Consider the following 20,832-nt stretch of genomic DNA (forward strand, 5'->3'; position numbering starts at 1 on the left):
ACCGTGCATAAAATGAGTTCAGGTCGTCCGCTAGGGATGCGTCGGCACTCACCATTGCGCGGGTCTGCTCTGGTAGTCTCTGATAGTCCGTAGCCCCTGCCATAGGCGCCTGGTGTCGCGCTGCTCCATCTGTGATTCCACTCTGTCTCGGTACCTCCTCTTGGCTTCCTTCACCGCCTCCTCAGTCCATAGACCGCTGCCTTGTACTCGTCCATGTTGCCGGATACAAGACCGGACTTATTGGCAGCAGTACGGGCGCTCACAGCTTCACGGATGGATCTATCAACCCACGGCTTTTGGTTAGGAAAGACCCTAACTTTACCGTGGGGACGATGGTGTCCGCTAGCGTTGCTATGAGGCTCATTGCTACTTCCAAACTCGCTGACGCCACTGGAACTGGATTGGATCATGTCCCAGTCGACGACACGCAGAGCGCCCTGTAGCTCAGCCTCTGATTGGTCAGACCACCGCTTCGTTCCTCGTCACTACCGCTTCCTTGCGATCTTTTCCGGTACTCCGGAAGCAGAAAAATGGCGGCATGGTCTGATTTGCGAACGGAGGAGAGAGACAGCCTTGTAGCCTCTCTTGAATGGCGATAGCAGTGGTCCAACGTTCTTTCCTCTGGTAGCACACGTAATGTGCTGGTGTAAGTTCGGCATGACTTTTTTTAGGTTTGCCCTATTAAAGTCCCCAGCCACCACCACAGCCGCGTCGGGATACTTGTTCTGATGCCGACATAACACATCATGTAGGTCCGATAGTGCTACGTCGGTGTCCGCTTGTGGTGGAATGTAGACGGCTGTGGTGATGACCGAGCTGAACTCCCGGGAAGGTAGAATGGACGGCATGAGATCGCCAGATGTTCCAGGTTCGCGAGCAGGAACGAAAGAGTCTTAATGTTCTTGGGGTCGCACCACTTGTTGTTAGTCATGAAGCAAACCCTCCACCCTTAGATTTACCAGACTCTTCCGTTCTGTCTGCACGGAAAACAGAGAAGGACTCGGTTGGGCATATGACTCGATCCGCACCAGCGGGTCAGCCATGTTTCCGCCAGACAAAAGATGTTACAGTCCCTCATGTCCCGTTGGAATCTGATCCTTGCCCTAACATCATCCATCTTATTTTCCAGAGACTGGACGTTAGCAAGAAGGATGCTGGGCAGAGGTGGACGGTGGGCTTGAACTCTCAGTCTGTTCCGAATTCCGCTCCGTTTCCCTCGATGTTTTCGTCGTCCCCCCGTAGTAGCGGCTCCACTGTTGTTGTTGTGGTTCGCTCGTACAATCTCCGCCGGCCACGCTGGATCGATGGAAAAAGTGGACAAAAACCCTTGTTTTGCGCAAAAGTTTATGTCCAAAAGTATATGATTGTGTGCATGCAAACGTGTGCTACAGAAAACACTCGCGAGCTGAGATAAGGAGTATCATTTTGTCCCGGTTAAATGCAACGGACCAAGATAATATGTCGTCAATAGAGATTTAAAAAAGAGAGGAAAATAAGCATAGTTTGCATTACTTATTCGTACATCCGGTTTTTTTTCTTTTTCTGGACCATTAATGGATGAAACTGGATTTAAGTATGGACTGTGTGGTGTAGTTTTTAATTAAAACATGCAACACATTCTGACCGGCAACAAGTCAAAATGTAAATGTATTAATTCACTGCGCGTGCACGTGATGTGTGTATCTGCACGTCAGGTCATTATTAATTATGTAACAAATGAGGCTGTATGATTTACTATATTGTTATATACAATAAAGTAGTTGTGCTAAACAAATGACACAATGTCAAACCAACAGATGAACAGGGAATTCCTACTTAGAGCCCTAAGTGTTGTTATGATTACTGTGTGGACAAAGAGAGCAGGGCGAGTGAATGTGACAGTGTGTGTGTGTGTGTGTGTGTGTGCGCGTGTCACCGTGAGTGTGTGTGATATTAAAGCAGGCTCTCGATATCTCAAGCTGTCACTCAGGCCTATTAGGCAAGGCTAACAAAATTAGTCATGAATATGCAGTAATAACATGCAAATTGCCACTCCTTCCCCCTGCCCCGTATGTACGTTCGTGTGTGTACGTGTGTGTGTGTGTGTGTGTGTGTGTTTGTGTTGCCCTCAGGGCTGTAGACATTGGCTCCGTAAACCCAATTCTTTCTACATCATTACAGCAACAAGACATAATTCATGAGAATAATATAAACATGCATGTAGCCTGGCATACATGCATAAGCACACACACACACACACACGGATGCATGTACGTGCACACCCCCACATGGGACACAGGTACACTACTCTGCCCTCTTCGCATGCCAGCGCCAATACAGGACTGTCTCAGAAAATTAGAATATTGTGATAAAGTTCTTTATTTTCTGTAATGCAATTACAAAAACAAAAATGTCATGCATTCTGGATTCATTACAAATCAACTGAAATATTGCAAGCCTTTTATTCTTTTAATATTGCTGATTATGGCTTACAGCTTAAGAAAACTCTAAAATCCTATCTCATAAAATTTTAATATTTCCTCAGACCAAGTAAAAAAAAAGATTTATAACAGCTGAGTGTTTGTCAAGGCTCAGGAAACCCTTGCAGGTGTTTCGAGTTAATTAGACAATTCAAGTGATTTGTTTAATACCCTACTAGTATACTTTTTCATGATATTCTAATATTTAGAGATAGGATATTTGAGTTTTCTTAAGCTGTAAGCCATAATCAGCAATATTAAAAGAATAAAAGGCTTGCAATATTTCAGTTGATTTGTAATGAATCCAGAATGCATGACATTTTTGTTTTTTGAATTGCATTACAGAAAATAAAGAACTTCATCACAATATTCTAATTTTCTGAGACAGTCCTGTATACAGCAGCTTGTTCTGAACCACTTTTATGTTGACCAAAGTGTTTGAAGATTTCCAGTGCCATATTTAATGCTTTAGCACAAACACACACACACACACACACACAAACACACACACATTTGTGCACGTGCGTACACAAACATGCAGATCGTAAGTTGCTTCCGTGTCCCCAGGGTGATGTTTGACACAGCCTGGGTGCTGCCACAGCAATTAACCTCCCTGTTAATGAGAAGAGCTCTGTCAAGCAGCCAGATGGCACCGCCTGGCACGTTGCCATGCACACACACACACGCACACACACACGCACACACACAGCACATTCATAGATAATACACTCACACATAGACAAACACATACAGTCCGTGCACATGCACAAGCACACGCACCCAATCATGCCTCCCCTGCTGTACACCTAACTGTTGCTGGTTGTCAATGCCCCTCATCCCTCCCCCTTTATTTCTCTCCTATATTGTCTTCTATGGCCCTACCTACCCCCCACCCCCTCCTCCTCCCCTCCCTCCATCTCTGGCAGCTGCTTATCCATGCAGCACTGCAGATGTCACAATCCACCAGCTGGGAAAACAGCAGGGGAGAAGAGAGGAGAAGGTTTGAGAGGAGGAGTTTGTTACATCTTCAGATTTGACAGAGAAGCAACCAACTGGAAGAAGACTTATAGATTTATACATAACGGATTGATTGATTTAGGACTTTTCCATTTGTTTATAACAGCTTGTAGGAATGTTCGAAATGGCATCTAAAGTCAGTATTATTAGTATTATGAATTGAACATACAGTATAATTATATTTATGAGCGTGTGCAATAGGGTAGATGTGTGTACTGTACATGTCCTGCAGTGTGTGTGTGTGTGTGAGTGTGTGTGTGTGTGTGTGTGTGTGTGGTAATGACTGTGGCAATTGGCCTGGGCACCTCCCGCTATGTATGCCTGTCTGCATGTCCACACAGCAGCCCACCAGGCCTGCGTATTGATCAGTTAGCTTGGCCTAATAGGAGAAGAGGAGCCTGACCTGGGAAAGTCAATATGGAGAAAAAGAGACATATCCTCCTCACGTCCTGAGAGAGAAGTGGGAAAGAAAGTAAGAGAGAGAGATGCATTCGCTACTGTAATGGGAAGGAAGGAGTCGGGAGTCAGATAAACAGCTGGACAAAAGTAAATCAAGTCAAGCCATGAGGAAAATAATAATTTAACAACAATGAACCTCCAGTCTCCGAAGCCTAAATATCGTATCGCTTTTGTTAAAAAAGAAAAGTTTGGAGTTGAATCAGAACAGCTATGGTGAGGGATAGTGTCGGAGTGTGAAATAAGTTAAGTTCCTACCTTCCCAAATGAGAATCAGGATATTCTGTCAAAGCCTTATTTATTTATTTTCAACCTAACTAACTTTCAGCATTTGACTGCTCTTGGCAAAGGAAAACAGCACTGGAGTTAAACTCTAGAGTAAAAAACACTGCAGGAGATTATACAAAGGAAAAATAATTAAACAATTGGAGGGAGTTGGGAAATAAAAAAACTGACACCCACTCACACATCAATACATCGATAGATCAATGTGTGTGTGTGTGTGTGTGTGTGTGTGTGTGTGTGTGTGTGTGTGTGTGTGTGTGTGTGTGTTTGTGTGTCGCGCGCATGTGTGTTCAATACACCGTTTCGGTAGAAATATATAAATAAAGCTGTAGATAAACAAAAAAAAAGAGGAAATGAAAAAGTAGATAAAAGACTTAGGATTCACCATGTACACGCACACATTTACACACACACACACACACACACACACACAGACACACACACCTGGCTGAGTGATGCTACCCTGGAGGGTGGCTTCAATCTGATGTGTTTAATGTTGACGCTGGTGGCAAGAAACACACACACTCACCCACTCTTTCAACCTGCCTGTCATCTCATTTTAGGAGACCTGATTTACTCATTTCAATTTTTTCATTTTTTCATGGGATATTATTATTATATGTGCAGCCATTTATAACGCTCAAGGTGTGATGCAAATCCTTGTGTCTCCGACAGCGAGTTTGCTGGTTGAGGATCCATCACGCCCTTCAGTGCCTTTCGCAGGAAAGGCAAAGAAACCCCGTACAGCCACAAACTCAGCTGTGCCACATTGTGCCAGACCGCCTTTCCTGCTTTGCTTGGTGCTTTAATTGGCTGCACTGCAGGCTGTCAAACTATTGTCTGGCATATATGGATGTGTTCTTAGTTTTCATACGACAGCTTTTGAAAAAAACTGTATTGACCGCAATATTACTGTGTTTGTTTATTTCACATAATCACACTGAACATTACAACGTCGACTTCTGGGATCCATCATTTGGCAGAAATATAGTACTTATGCTCTCAATATATAAGACTAATGGAAAGCGTATGTGAGGAAGTAGTATTTAAGAGCAAATTTCAATTAAATGTAATGTTTCATTTGCAGGATGAACGTGTGTGCTCAATGTGATAGTGGGTAACTTAAGCTTCAGCAAGCAATGTGGATTATTGCAAGTCAAGTCATTCTTATATCGAACCTCTGCCCGGTCGGTTGAGTCCAGGTATCTTGCGAGCAATGGCAACATCTGGATGAGGTACATATGTATGAGCATGCAGATTAAGATTCAGAAAATGTTTCTTTCATTAGTTTTGTCAAAATGTGAGAAACTTAAAATAAGAATCTGCCTTTCCAGAAAGGTCTAAAGTAGGAACAGAACAAGTCTTTAGGGGCCTTGGAGCACTGCATGGTGGGAAATATCATATAGGAATTTGCATATTGCCATGGGGACAGTGGTGTTCCAGTGACTCCCTGAGGAGATATAACTCCCTACAGAGAGACAGAGCACCTGAGGCCAACTCTGTTACCTCTCTCTGCAGTAGAGGACCTGTGTGAGAGTGTGTGGTCGACTCGTGAAGTTGTTATGAAGAAGTTATTAGTCATTTGAGTCAAAAGTAAACTTTTCCTGAGGAAAAATAAAATCCTTGTTGATAAGGAGGGCTATGAGTAAATAATAATCGCTAAAAGAGAGCGTACAGCTCATCTGACTATATCTATCCATACCTGTGTGGGACGTGAGACGGAGGGCCAACAAGCTCGTCCAGCAACAAAGTCCTCAGATCAACCTCAGACACCTTGAACAGACATAAGATGGCATCGATATTTAGTCACATGTGGCAGCAATGCTTCTTCCTTTGCTACGGACATGAGGAGATTGTTCAATGTATATTAGTACGGAGAACATTATAACAAGCAGAACAATATGTTATACAATGATATAAAGGGGAACATACACTATAATTGCTGTGAAATAAGACTCAAAGTGTTCCATTTCCCCCTAATGCAATTGTTCAAACTATGTATCAATTAGACACTGCTCATGCTCAATAAAGGAGATACATTCTTTCACAAACTTCTTCAAGTGCTCTAAACTGTGATAAAGTTAAACTAATTGCTTGGAATTTAAATCTTGATGACCAGAAAAACATGGCAATCGTGTCTCGGGGAAAAATAACAAGAAAGTAGAAAATAACAGTATGCATGAACAACTGATGAAAGAAAGAAAGTCTCCAGTCTCTGCTTTGCTCATTTTCAAAACGGGGCCAACGGCATACAAATCATCAAAATCAAATCAAAAAGCTGACAAAATCAAATATAGAGGAAAGAATCGAAGATGAAATCTGAAATAGGATTACTCTAATGACTTAATAATTTGGCTGTCCTCTATGGGGATTTTAAAAAAAATACATTTGACGCAATAGAGGCACAGGATGTCACTTGATCTGAAAGAAGGACATTGAGATGAAGAGACAGCACAGTTTAGTTTACTTAGTTAAAGTGCACACGTGGACACAAACACACAGCAAACACACAGCACGGCTCCTTGGACTCAAACAACCCTGCCATTATCCTGTCCACCTGTATCTCTCCGTAATGATTCAAGATTCAAGATTCAAGATGTTTTATTTGTCACATACACACACAGGGTGTGCAGTGAAATGAAAGTGGCAATGCTCAGAAGGGGAATGCAGGGCAACAAGTACACACATTACAAACAAAAAAACAACAACAATACAGTGTGTGTGTGTGTGTGTGTGTGTGTGTGTGTGTGGTGTGTGTGTTGTGTGTGGGGTGGGTGGTGGTCCTGTGTCTTGAGGAGTTCACTTGATGATCCTGTGAGGTCTCTGTCCGCCTCAGCTTCTCTGTTCTGCAGCTGACTACGGAGAGACTGAGGAGGCTGCCAGCAGCTGAAAGCTGATGTTGTTGGATCCTGGATCTGTGAGATCTGTGAGGATCTGCTGCACTCCTGCCTGCCAAGTCCTACCTGTACAAGTCCTGCAGGGTGGGTGTAGTGCACCAACAGTGCACTGCCAGCAGAGCCTGTCCTGCTGAGCGAGCCTGGAACCAGGGCTGCAAACTCCTGGTTGTGACGGCCTGTCCTCCAGAGTCCAGGACGCCTCAGCGCTCCAGATCAAGGAGAAACCTCAGAAACTTTCACTTTGGAAAGGTCCCTCTGCTGCCTTGCCACCAGAGAGTCTGTGTTTGCTTGCCTTTCTCACCATGTGTTTGTGTGTGGACTCCAGGATGTGATATCCACGATCCCCCACAGTAGTCCCGTTATACCCCCCACCCTAGTAGTCCGTCCCGTTACGTTGTGGTGAGTCCTACGTCTTGGTCCTTAGTTTTGGTGACATTCATGAATCAGCTGTTGGTTTTGGGTGAGTGGAGTGACAGATCTGTGCACCAGGTGACAGATCGACAACTTCCTCCCAGAGGCCCACCAGGCCTTCGTCCGTCAATCAACTGATCACCACTGTTGAGGACTGGCCACACACATGTGTGTGTGTGTACAGGGAGCTGGGTAGGGGCTGCCAACCCTGGGGGATCAGTGTGGCTGGGGGAGGGGATTTGGAGTGGGGGCCACTGTGTTCAGGGTGAGATTTGGCCCAGCCGTTCACTCCTCCACCAAGCACACAGGGGTGTTCAGGAGCAGCTCAATCAGCTTGCAGACACCTGGAGGGTCAGCTGAACTGAGCTCCAGCTTCAATAGTCATGTCTCTCATAGCAGCTGAATAGCCATCAATGAACAGTGAGGTAGTGTGCAGTACCTGGGAGTATGTGGGAGACAGCATCATGTGTGGTGTGCAGTACTGGGCGGAGCATCTCAGGAGGGAGGGAGGAAGGGCGATATCGCTTCAGCAGCCTTTCATGAGGAAGGAGGAGACCGGCAGGTGAGTACGGTCAAGCCACATCATGAGCATCATTCGGACCACGAGGTGAGGGCAGGTTGGCACAAGCACAATAGTGAACGGAGAAGCATTCTTGGGCACAGGGACAATAGTTGGAGAGGTTGAAAGCAGTGGGGGACCGTGAGCAGTGGTTAGAGTGATATGAGCTCTGACCCAGAGAGCTAGGGTGTTCACCAGGTTTAGCACTCCTCAGCCACGCTCTCTCATGTCGACCTCTGTGCTCGTTCACTCTCACTGTGTGTCTCTCCCTCCTCACGCTTAACACAGAGTGTGTAGAATACGTAGCTTAGAACTCACCTCGCTAGCTTTGTTGTTGTTGAAGAAACATTGGGTTGTGGAGGACGAGTGAATAATATGGGTCAAAACTGTTGTTGTGGGGTCAATTAATACTGTATCTGTACAAAAGGAGAACATAGAGAAACATTTTTTGAAATGAATGGAGGATAAATGAGAGGTAAACAGTGACCTGGCTTTTTCATTACATCGAACTATTTAAAAGAGAGAAAAAAACAGACGGGGACAAAGGAGAAGCGCTATGGACAGGGAGTTGAAGAGGAAAAGTGAGATTCAAGTACCGGGAGTGATAACAAGTCAGCCTTATAGAAAGAGACAGAGAGGGGGGGGGGCTTGAGAGAAAGAGAGACAGAGCCGGCCGTGCCAGTGAAATATCGGCCACTCTATCGCTGTGGTGACAGGGGTCACTCTGGGAAAAGGAAATCAATGCTGACAGCAATGACTCACAGGTCAACACACAGCCCTGTGTTTGTGTGTGTGTGTGTCCGCTTTAAATATGAGCTTGTGCGTGTTTTACTTATGCATGTGCTAGTGTTAAGTATGGGTTTGTGTGCAACTGTGCGTTTCACGTGAATTACACACACAACAACACGCACAAGCATCCAAAAAGAGGAGCCGTTGCGGACGGAAAGATGAGATTGAATCCATTATGTTTGAAGTTAATATTTGATGCGTGATACAGCCGGACAGGCTACCTTTAAAACGAGGGAACTAGTTGTTTGTTTTCAGGACACCACTTAACAATACAGCAATCAACAAATGATGAACACAGATCGACTTGATCCTCAGCCTCAGTCTTGACTCTGTGCAATCTTTACTCATATGTCTTGTAAGTTTCTTTATTTGAACACCTTTTCAATCTAACAGTACACAAAAAGGTGTAGTATATCTTATCAATTCAAATAAACTGAGCTTGTGTCTCCCCCCGACCCACAAACACAAAGACAATCTGATAAACACACAAAAGACACACACGATTTTCTCCCCCACTCAAAAAACATCATATTGTAATGCAGCGGCAATGTGCCAGTGAGAAGACCTGGCACACATAGGGGTCAGCGGCTAATACAGGTAGACTGTGTGTGTGTGTGTGTGTGTGTCTGTGTGTGCATGCCTTATATACCCTTGGGTTAGCAGGAGTTACGACCTGCTTACATTATTAAGGTGAGTAGTAGGCTGTGTTGTGTATGCCTAAACAGCCAGTCCATTCATTACAGATGCAATCCCCTAAGTACATGAATAAGCACATGGACTCCCTTTCGCTGCCTCTCTGAACTGTAGAGGAGACAAAATATTGGTGTGATGCAGGGCGCTTTAGATAAATCAGAAACAGGAGCAAATTAATAATAAAGGAATAAAACAACATTAGCTGATTAAGTATGTATGGCAGAGTGGCGGCTGTAATTTACAGGCAGCTGGGGTTGAGTGTCCGGAATAAGGTCTCATTATGGATCACGTGTGTGTGTGTTTGTGTCGGTGTGTGTGTGTGCGCGTGCGTGCGTGTCCATCCTGTTGGTAATCTGTCACCAGTGGTCTCAGCTATGGCCTGCAATCTATGATAATGAGCCCAGCGAAGGTTATGACCACGGCACACTCAAGAGTCATTTGTCAGGAGGAGGGCTTACACGCAGCCAATCGGCTGTGAATGCAGGGTTTTTTTGTTTGGTCTTTAAATACAAATAAATAGTGGTGAGGAAATAAACTATTAAAGTAATGGTCAAAATCATCAGAGTGCATGAGTGTGGGAGTGAGAAAAAGAGAGCGCATTACATGGATGTTGCATCACATTTTCGTTACAATTACGTTTTCTCACTCCGTTTTTGAGACAAACAAACAACATGTTTCTTTCTATTTCTTATAGAAGGTGCTTTATCAATAACAAGCATGCACTAGGCCTTCCAAAATATGGAATCCTGTGCCTGTGGATCTGCTCATTGCTCGATGTAATTGTACGACCATCATATAATATTAAAAGAAATGGCTGCTGTACAAACAAATAAACAAACAAACAAAGCCAACTTATTGCAGTCAGTTTCAGAATCGCTTTACTTTTTTGACTGTTCCTCTCTTTCCTTTCCCCCTCGGTTTCCAGCCTCGTCACATTCTCTTGTCTCCTCCTGTCTCATCCACTTGCCCCTTACCCACGCCTCCTCTTCCCTGCTTATTTTATTTCTCCCCCTCTTGTCCACCTCACATTCATTTTTTCTTCTTTCTTTTCGATCTGAAAATAGCCGTCCATTTACGCAATCATTCCATTTTCCCGCTCCCCTCCTTTCCTTTTGTCTCGAGCTAGGTCAACTGAAAGCAACAGAGGAGCAAAAAATAAATGCAGCTACGTGTGTGCGTGAGTCACCAGATCACAACCGAGAGCGAGGAATGAAAAAATAAATAAGAAAATGCGACTCGTGGTGATGGTGACTGGGAAGGAGCACGCCAGCGTCTCGTTCTCGCATGTCAGGGGTTGCATGTTTATAGTGTGTACTAAAAATGTGGACTTTAATGTTGTCCAGAGTGAGCTTGATGCGAGTGTAACGTGATGCAACTATGATGATAAGCAAAATAACTCACATCTGCAGCCTCACATTCAGGGCTTATACTGAAAAGACACTGTATGGTATCAAAAGGCACCTATACATCAATATATTGTATATTATCTACACACGTTCATAACAATTTTCCTTTCGCATTCTAACCGTTTCTTCCGACATCTTTGGAAAATAATTGTCCGATCTGGGAGTCTGCAGAGCAACAGAGATGCAAGACTTGATTTTTATGGGATTCAAGTGGTCACAAAGTCCACCAAGTCATATATATATATATATATATATAACCTTTCCCAACTACATATACACATATGCAGGTTTTATTAAACACGAGAAAACCCACTCTAATAGGCGATAGACTCCAGTCCCATTGCCAGTCATGGATGTATACGTTGCTCATAGACGAGTAGGCCTTTGTTTCTTTTCTGGTGCGTCATGATCAACAAGATGAAGTTTATATTGCCTGTGTCTTAGATTGATGAGTCAGGTAAAATAACAGTGAGTCAATACATTCTGGTAGATATGAGGGGCTTATGAATACTGTTTCTTTTCAGATATAACTTTGTGAAATAAGGATGTATTTTGACTAAACCAGATTTGGTGATTGTTGAAACAGTAATAAAAACACATTTTGTTTCTGTTGAGTTTGAATAAGATGTGTTTTATTAACATTTAATTATTTTTTATTTTTGTAATTAATCGATTGATCTAATTTTTTTAATTGACAGCAAATTATAATTGTCTGCTTCACAGTGCTCAATATCCATATCAATATCTGATATTCACATGACATTATAAAACTGAGAAAAGCAGCAAAACCAAAAATTTTACATTTGCACTTGGAACTAGCACTTGTTTTGTATTATTTTATAGGCGAATAAATGATTACTGGGTGAATAACATTGTCAGATTTGTTTCCTGGTAATCAGTTAATCAATGAATTCATTAATGGTTTCATCACTATTTTTTGCCAAATTTCATTCACACCAAACACAATATGTGCTTTTCATTTTTGTGTCGTCCAACAATATAAGTTTTGTCCACAAAAAAATGTGTGTTGCTCAAAATCAAAGTGAAATAAAATAATTACCAGACAGGAGTCCCAGTCGTCCGGGTGTTTCAGATTGACTAGTTACAGTTCTGGCTGATATATTAACAAAAGGTTTACAAGGGCAGAGCACTACATGCAAGTTTGGCCTTATGGCTGACCTTACAATGCACTTAGTATCCTGTACAGGGAGTAATGCTGCAGCCACTCCTACAAGCCATTTATTCCAGCTAACGACCGTCAAGCACTCATAAATCAGCATTAGGAACCTCTTTCGCCCTCTCTCTCTCTCGTTTAGTTTCTCCTCTCTGTGGCTCCCTCCTTTTCTAGGATATTTCTCTCGTGCTTTCTTGTCCTCGCCCTTGTCCACTTATTTTTTACATTTGACCATCTTTAAATCTGCAACTCCTATCGTCCCACGTCTTCTTTGTCCGTGTGTTCGTACCACTCTGCCCTCATTTTGTTTTGCCGTGCACTCTTTTCAAATAACTGCAAACTCTTTTTTGTCCGTGTGTCTGTCTGTTCTTACCCCTGCATCCTCACGTTTTCCCACCCTTCCTGTTGTTTATGTATTACTCCCCTTCCCTCCTGACATCCATCCTCTCTCACCACCTCTTTCTGAAAATTCCTTTCCTTGCAGATAGAGACAGCATCCCTGAGCTGTCTAACCCGGTATTGGCACCTCTATTGATTTTAATTAAGCTAATTAGTTCATTATTTGAAGGATCAAGCGGGGGCATCCATTACTGCATGGAGAGAGACTGAGGGTTGGGTGGTGGTCGGGGGGGGGGGCGGTCTGGCAAGGGTGGGGGCAGAGAAGTTAATATGGTAATGAAGACGATCAATTATCACTCACAGCAAAGTCATTAACAACAGCATTAGCATAGTCAACCATCGGCACCCTCCTGACCTCCCCTGCTCTCCCTTCCTCATGCTGCCGCCAAGCAGCTGCTACACACGAATGTATGTGTGTGTGTGAGAGAGGAGGGGGGTGATGCAGGTCACACAGTTCACAGACTGTTTTCAATGCAGACCTGAATTGAGTTTACACCTTCTCTCATTGACTTGGGCAGAGCGCTCCCGACTCCGAAGGGTCAGCCAGGTTTAGAGCAACTCTTTCTTTGCATTACGCTCAAGGCATGAATAGTATACAGGCCCGCCAGCCTAACTCTGTTCTTAATCAGTTATGGATAATGCTATTCAGATCTTCCTGGAGAAGAAAAAAAGGCTATACATTTATTTGTTGTACTGCTGTGATATGGAAACAGATTAAATCGTAATGCATGTGCGACTGTAAACTATGAATTAAAGAAGTTGTGATCATTCTGAAAAGAGGGACGTTTCTGTAAATTCCAAAAAGGCAACGACATCGCTCACATTGCACTTCTTTAATGCTTTACTGGTTTCTTGAAAATGGGTCTTAAGAGTGCTGCTGTAGAGGGTTGCTCCACATGACAGGAAAAATTATGTTCTCATGAGCATTGGATTAAGTCATAAGACCAATTTTCCTGAGCATTTTAATAGCCCCTGTTCTGTGGTTCATGGGGACTGCCATAAAAAGTCACTTTGTAAATCACACCAAAAAAAATTGGAGACTCTCGTCACAGCTGGAGATTTTCCCGGTATTCAGTTAGAACATTAGTAGTCGTCACTTGTTATCACCCATTTGTTTCTTCTCAGATACAAATAAGACACAATGAATTAGGTCTTCCTGACCTTGTCTCTTATAAACAAGGAAAGTTAACACGATGGGGTTCTTTCATTTAAGCCCCAGCACAACAGAGCACCAGCCTCCCAAATGTGTTTACCAACATGTGGGTCTTTTGAATATGCTGGTATGGTAATGATTTGAGAATTGTGTGGGAGTGGTGAGATGACAGGATGAGTGGATCAAAGAGCGGGCCAGTGATCCTAAATGATCCCTCCTGATCTGTTCTGATCTACGCTGATCCCTCTGATCCCTTCACAGTCCCCCGTACTGACCTGTAGCCCAGAGGCTAAACTTTGTGAATTAAAAAATCTACTCAGCAAACAAACAACAAACACACACACACACACACACACATACACATACACACACACAAAAAGCTAATAGCCAATAGATATAGAAAAGAGTCTGACAAACAACTTCCGACCTATCAACCTTCTTACCATCTACACTACTGTGCTAAAATATGACGACATGAAACAACATATTAACTTAGAGCATGGTTATTTATGCATGTTTTCCTTATTGTGTCTTACAAGTGACCTTTCTAAGAGCACCATCTGGCTAACAAAAGTTGCTCTCGAAGTTGTTCTGTAGCTACCCTTGCACCTTTGACCTGCCTGGAATGAAGCAAGGGGAAAAAATATTTCTACCGAGATCAATAAAATTAAAATGTTATTGCATTACATGATTACTTATCCGTAAGCTGCCAAAAAAGACTGTCCAACGGGAGTATAGCCCAGATGATTGGGGGAAGTTTTCCAGAACCTTCTAAACCTCCACGCTCATAATAATTCTTTTTATTTCAACAGAAAGAAAGTTCAGCATTTTCCATATTCTTTTTTCTTCAAAGTTTGGAAAGCTACCCAATAGAAACCAATTATTCTCTGAGTGAAACAATGCTGTTTTAGAGTTCAGCTTGCACCGGGACAATACATCTACATCCTTATTCCACAGTAAACTGTGTAAATGAATACGACCTACTATACGGGATGAAATGAACCTCATTGTCATGACTTTGGTGGTATTTTCACAGAATCTCTCAAATAAGTTTGAACCAGGGAGGAGCACCAATTTGGTGGGGTTTATTAAGTCAGTAAAATAGAGTCTCATTGGTTATGTAAAAGTGGAGAAGCTGAATGCGTTTTAAAGTGATTCTCCAATGACTTCCATATTGATCTGAACTTATGCGTAGGGATGGTATTGCCCTGTAGCCACAGGTCAAAATAGACATTTAGCATTATTCACAAAGTACTGGTTAATTCAGGTTTATATTGTATACAGGCAACATGACGATGCTACATCCGTCTGCCAATGGATGACAAATAGACAACTGGCTAATTGCAGCAGTCGAGAAAAGAGAACACAAGCCTTGGATTTCATGATATTATGACCACAAAACAAACTCTGTTTAGTGTCCATTACAGTTCAACCCTATTGTGCATCAACAAGACCATACACTACGATTCAATCAGACGTTAGCCAAGCTCCTATTACAGAGCTCATTGCATCGTTTACATGGTGGAACGGTCCATAAGTAGCTCTAAATGCTCTTCATTTGATTGTATTTCACATTATGGACATCGGAGCAGAAACACACTGTTGTCCCCTGGCTATCCTAATAGACTGTTGAGTGAAACAGTCCATTTGTTTGTATTTGTTTCCCAATCTAGACCCTGAAAACATAAAAAGTAACATAAACAGCCAGTGAGAGCATCGTTGAAGACGGGTGAAATGGAGATTCACAAGCTCAGGAGATGGGTCGACAGTACAGCTGTGTTCCCGCACACGGTGTCTCATTGGCAGTCAAATGAAGCCGCTATTGTCACAAACAATTACACAATTACGCAACTAAATGAACTGAAGGACTTTTTGCAACTAAGAGAACTTCATTAAATCCCTTTTCCAGATGTATTCTTTACCTTTTCCTTTTGAAATGGATTTTTTTGTCCGCAAGAGCGCTAAAAAATGTGCCTACAATTCAATTACTGGTCACAACACATGTGAAAACTGAAAAATTTCTTGGCCATTCTCATCGTTCAGTACTTGACTATTGTTTTTAACAACAACAACAAATATATATGAAGGCATATGAAGGTACTTGATAAATTCATATGAAGGGAAACTGTGTAGATTATGTTAATTATTTGTGTTGTTGCTAAAGCAATGCCATGTAAGAGAACAATGTTTTAGGAATGGTGAAAGTTAAAAACGGAGCGCTTTAATAATTGCAACGCGTACTATTACAATGACCTTTGTGACCAGTGTCGAGAGCACACAAAGCCACATCCCTCTGACCTTCTCCTTAATGGCAGATAAGTACTTTGATGGATAAAAGGCCATAATTACTTTTCCGTGTGCAAAATCCACTCAGAAGAGCGAATATTGATGGAAGCCTGGCCATAACTGAAATGGAACAATACCACAAAGTCTCTACAGCAAGTGGTGATGTCTTTATAGACCTGCCTTACCGTGATGCAATCTTGGAAACAAAACTAAAAACTAGGTTATAACTTTCACTACTACAAACAGCTTTCCCTCTCCAGTTCACTACCAATGACTGTCTCCTCCAGAATGTTTCAAGCCACAGACAGAGGACGTTTCTCTGCTTGACTCCTGTCTCATTCTGAAGAAGTCGCCGCATCTTTAACACCAATTTCGGCAAATACCTTCTCCCAATAAAAACAGAAAACTGTTGCATGGCTCCATGCTTGTTCCAATTGCTTCTCCATATTGCATATGCGGCATCAGCATATTCTATGCTGATCCCGCTCTGTACAAACAATGAGGGTTTTTCATGTACTTAACTGTGAACCATATTCAATGTGATCCCCACCGATTACAATCTGTGAATTTGAAGGGGCCTTGGCCTTGAGAAGTGTACACAAAGAAAGAAACTCGGAGATAGCTACTGCAGAGTAGAAAAAACAGCCATGAGCTGTTATTGTTCCTTTTTGTTTTCTCCATGTTGTATACATTCTGCTGTGTTAATGCCTATTTGATGTTTTCATATATATGGGGTTTAAGAGTAGACATTTCATCCTATTGACATGTTTCTCTAACCATCATCCATGCATTATTCAAAATCGCTTATCATATTCAGTGTCACGGGGAGCAAAAGCTCTGAACAGGTCGACTCGCCAGACTATCGCAGGGCGATGCTTCTCCACAGAATACGATATGCTCCTGGTTAAACAGGAAGCTAATATGAAAGGAGGTCCAATTATTATGTTCTACCTGAACATGCTGAGCCAGATTTGTCTTTTACCTCATCTTCAAGCAAACAAAATTGGAGTCGTGGCAAACTTTAATTTGTTGCCATTGTGGGTATATTGTGCAACTTGTCTTTAAAATAATTGTACTGCTCTTTATGCATTGAAACTACGACTGTATTTCCAGAATATTTTTCTCCTGAATAGTATTATACATCAAGGAATTAAATACCATATAGAGGATTATACATTTGTTTCAAAACAATGATGGGTCAACTACTTCGTGAAGCCAAAATACAACAACAAAAATCATTAAAAACTTACGTTCAAAATCTGATCAGAGGTGCAGAGCTTTGTTCCCCAATTGGAACCTTTGCCGTCAGCTTCCTTCTGCAGTTCTTCAATAGTCTGAAGCAGCACCTGGTTCTGGTCTGCAAGGTCATTCACATAAGACCGCAGGAAATTCACTTTCTTCTGCAAGAATAACAAGGGGATCAAAGAGTAGTTAAGTTGCTTTGTTTTAACTAGCTGACAGTAAAACCAAGCAGTTTTCTACTATAATACAAATCGTTTCATTTTATTAAGCCAGTCAAATTATTAACAAGCTCTACGTCCAGCATTTAAACAAGATAGCGGTAAACAAATTAAATTAGTTTCCCCTTCAGCAATGTACATTGTCAAGTTAAAAATATTGTTTTCCCTTCAACATCCACTTGTGGTAACTGAATTGTGATATTTTAGTTCATGATTATGTCCAATGGCTAATCACGTGAAGCACTAAACCAATCCATCCAAACCAGTTTCCTACCTGCAACTACTTTCTACTTCCTGTTGGGGCCAAATGTGGCCAGTAAACATACATAGCTATGGCAAATTAGTTGCAATATGAAGACAGTTGCTAAGAGTTAGATAATATGTGCTTCTCTTAGGCTAAGAGACAAAGATAGTGAGTCATCTTCCCTGCTCTATGAATGTAATACACCCTCTTGGCAAATCTGTGTTTTTTAAATTGACAGATTACAGAAGTGAGATTCATCAAATGTCAAAGTGAAGTCAGCTCTCACTTTGACACAGAAAAATGAGAATATACGCCTCCAATGTTGGCCTCACGAGGGAAATATGAAAGCACACCAGACAAGCAGGATAACAAAATCTGAAAATGTGATGTTTTATTTAGCTCCATCAACTTCTAACCCGTGTGTCATTAAAATGGTCTCATTGAAATAAAGAATCAGATTAAACTGGGAGAAACAAGGGGTGGGGAATTAATAGTCACACAGGGCGGGCTTTAAATGATTTCACTTTGTGGCAAAAACACACATCTGACGACAACCGCCAGAAATGCTGGTATTAAAAGAGAGGCCACAGGCTCTGATTCTACCAGAGGTGCTACATGCCGTTTTAACATCTGGAGTAGGACCCACAAAACGGGAGCAGCAACACGTTGCCGACGAAGCAAGCTGTGTAAAATGTAAACGATATTGGAGCAGAGGATGCTCTTACATCAGATTTACAGCAGCTCTGTTGCCTTTTTGTAGAAAATATTCACCTGCTCTAGTTATATTTAGTTTATTAAGGGTTAGAGCAGTGGCTGCTTTGTGTCTTAAAGAAAGCACTTCTAAGATTACATTATATGCTTTAGAAAAGGTTACCGAAATATGCTCCACCAATGATATCACACATCAAATGTTCACACTCCTTCTGTACAGTCTTCTGGGTTATTTCACTGCTAATACGCTTGTTTCTTCAGGGGATTGTACAGGTAGCCGGACATCATGTACACATGAATGATAGTAGCTCAGATAAAAGGGAGTGCCACGGAATTTCAGAACTATTTTGCCTTAGAGGAGTGCCCGTACATCTGTGTTCATAAAGTGTCTGTCCCCTAAAGCCAAAAAGAGTCAACAAGCGGTTTATACCGTCCCCTGGTGCATAATACAACACTGATGTAGCTTCAGGTAGTGACTTTACAAAACTGTATAGATAGATGACAGTATATCAGATAACATTCAAGGGTTGATATTGTATTAAACTGAAAATACATCCATTATATCTATATATATGTATATATGTCTATGTCATTTTTGGTTTCCCGCCTTTCAGATGTGGAACCATCAGTGATTGTGATGGCCCCACCTGCTGCAACGCAGCTGACACACACACACACACATAAGTTGTGTTGAACAGTTCATTTTCTCATAGAGTTTATTGACCTTTTTACATAACTAATATATACTTAAGTAGAATTGCATTAAGTGAGGCTTTGTTTTGCTAAACTATGCATTTTGATGATAACTGCTTTGTTTGGTTTCATTTGATGTTTAGTTGGTTGTGTTTGTCTTTGTTTTACCCCTTGGTTTTAAAAATGGTTTTATGATGTTTGCCTTTGTCTTCAGTTTTTGGTAATTTGGGTTGTCTTTGTTAAGTCAGTTTGGCCTGTTCAGTTTTATTTAGTTTAAGCTAACTTAGCATAGACATGTTTTCAAGTTATGTCCAGCTGAGGCTCATCATGTCTGCAAGCTCGCTCCCAAAAAGCATAAGAAAAAAATCTATACTATATATTAATTCTATAATTGGGAGGTTGTTCAAACATGTTTGGAAACATCATAAACATACAATGGGTTCATGGACGAATGGACTGTGTGTTTTCAATGGACAAGCCTTATGATTAATTGTCCACATCAACCTTTAGGACTCGGGAGCTTCTGAGTTCTAAACACATAACCTTGTTAAGCAGGCCCGTGACTGGGGCCGGCTGACCGAAACTCATCTCTGAAACCTTGTTACACTTGCTTTGATACACAGCCCAGCTCACACAGGCTACATTCTGTAGCTAAATGATGTCACATAACAATCCTGATGATTAGAAACCTCTCTTTTTTAAATATGAGCGTGGATCTGTGTTCCTGATCCCTGCCGCTCAGATGGAAACATAATGCAATTTGCCACCTGTTACAAGTGCTGTGGCTTTATGAAAGCACCGCTGCGCTTCCTCCTGTCATTTGTCTGACAGGACAGAGGTCATCTTCTGATGCACCGGTCACGGTGGACAGGATGCTCTTTGATTTCTATTGGATGGATGACAACCTAATGACAATGGATGTTGGAAAAAGCTGCACTTCCTGTGGAGACTTTGAATCTGAAGGGGCTCCTCAATAATTCCTATTTTTTGTTAAGCATAATTAATGTTGTGGACTGAACCTATTATACAGGGTTTAGTACCCCGGATGGTTACCAAAGGAGGCTGCAAAGTACTGTGACAGTACCAGGCTGCAACACGACTATAACAGCACCGGTGGGGTTCGAACCCACACCCCAGTGACCGCTCGGTCACATTGCCGTAAAAACCCACGTGTGATGACACTTCTCAATGTACTCACCTGTAGCAGGTCCTCTCGTGTTCCGCCGGTGTCCAGCTTCAGAGTGGCTAACCTCTGCTCGTAAAGTCCTTTAAACTCGTGCACGAGCTGTTTAATGTTGTCCGTCTCCATCATGGTTGTGCAACTTGTTGCACGTGGCTTGAATAAAGTGCTTGCAATGTGTATGCGACAAAAACCGGCAGGCTTAGGAAAAGCCAACCAGCTAACCCTCAAAAGCCCGGCTCGTTCCTGTGGTTGAATCTGTGCAAAGACTTATAGTTTACGCTTTCAGCCAACTGCTGAGCAACCTGGAGGGGAACAAAAGACAATGCATGGCGTTTTGGGTGCATGTAAGACAGTATCTGTGTTACTTTACGTTAATTACCGTGGCTTCAACAACACATTGGTCGCTATGTGCCGTTTCTACAACGGAGGGACAGACCGACGCTTCACCCCCTGCACTTTGCCGCTGCGTTGGCGCTGAGTGATCTGATTGGCTCATTTTCACCATTGGGCTTCGTAGCTGCACACCATTGGTGAGTTTTCTAAAAGAGGCGGTGCGT

The 20,832-nt window shown here is 42.3% G+C and overlaps 1 protein-coding gene across 4 annotated transcripts in view; it reads right to left on the reverse strand.

The window, feature by feature from the left end:
• Window positions 1-20,716, reverse strand: part of LOC130206361 (myosin-9-like) — a 98,288-nt gene extending 77,572 nt beyond the window's left edge. For 3 of the 4 annotated variants that reach the window (XM_056434291.1, XM_056434292.1, XM_056434289.1), the window contains exons 1-3: window positions 20,291-20,639; window positions 17,235-17,384; window positions 5,920-5,990 (exon numbers count right to left, since the gene is read on the reverse strand). In XM_056434291.1, coding sequence (XP_056290266.1) covers window positions 5,920-5,990; window positions 17,235-17,384; window positions 20,291-20,404 — 335 coding nt within the window. In that variant the 5' untranslated portion in view covers window positions 20,405-20,639. The other variant, XM_056434290.1, reaches the window with a different exon arrangement.
• Between the last annotated feature and the right edge of the window lie 116 nt (window positions 20,717-20,832).

This window comes from Pseudoliparis swirei, chromosome 16 (genome assembly GCF_029220125.1).
Source record: "Pseudoliparis swirei isolate HS2019 ecotype Mariana Trench chromosome 16, NWPU_hadal_v1, whole genome shotgun sequence".
NCBI classification, from domain to species: Eukaryota; Metazoa; Chordata; class Actinopteri; order Perciformes; family Liparidae; genus Pseudoliparis; species Pseudoliparis swirei.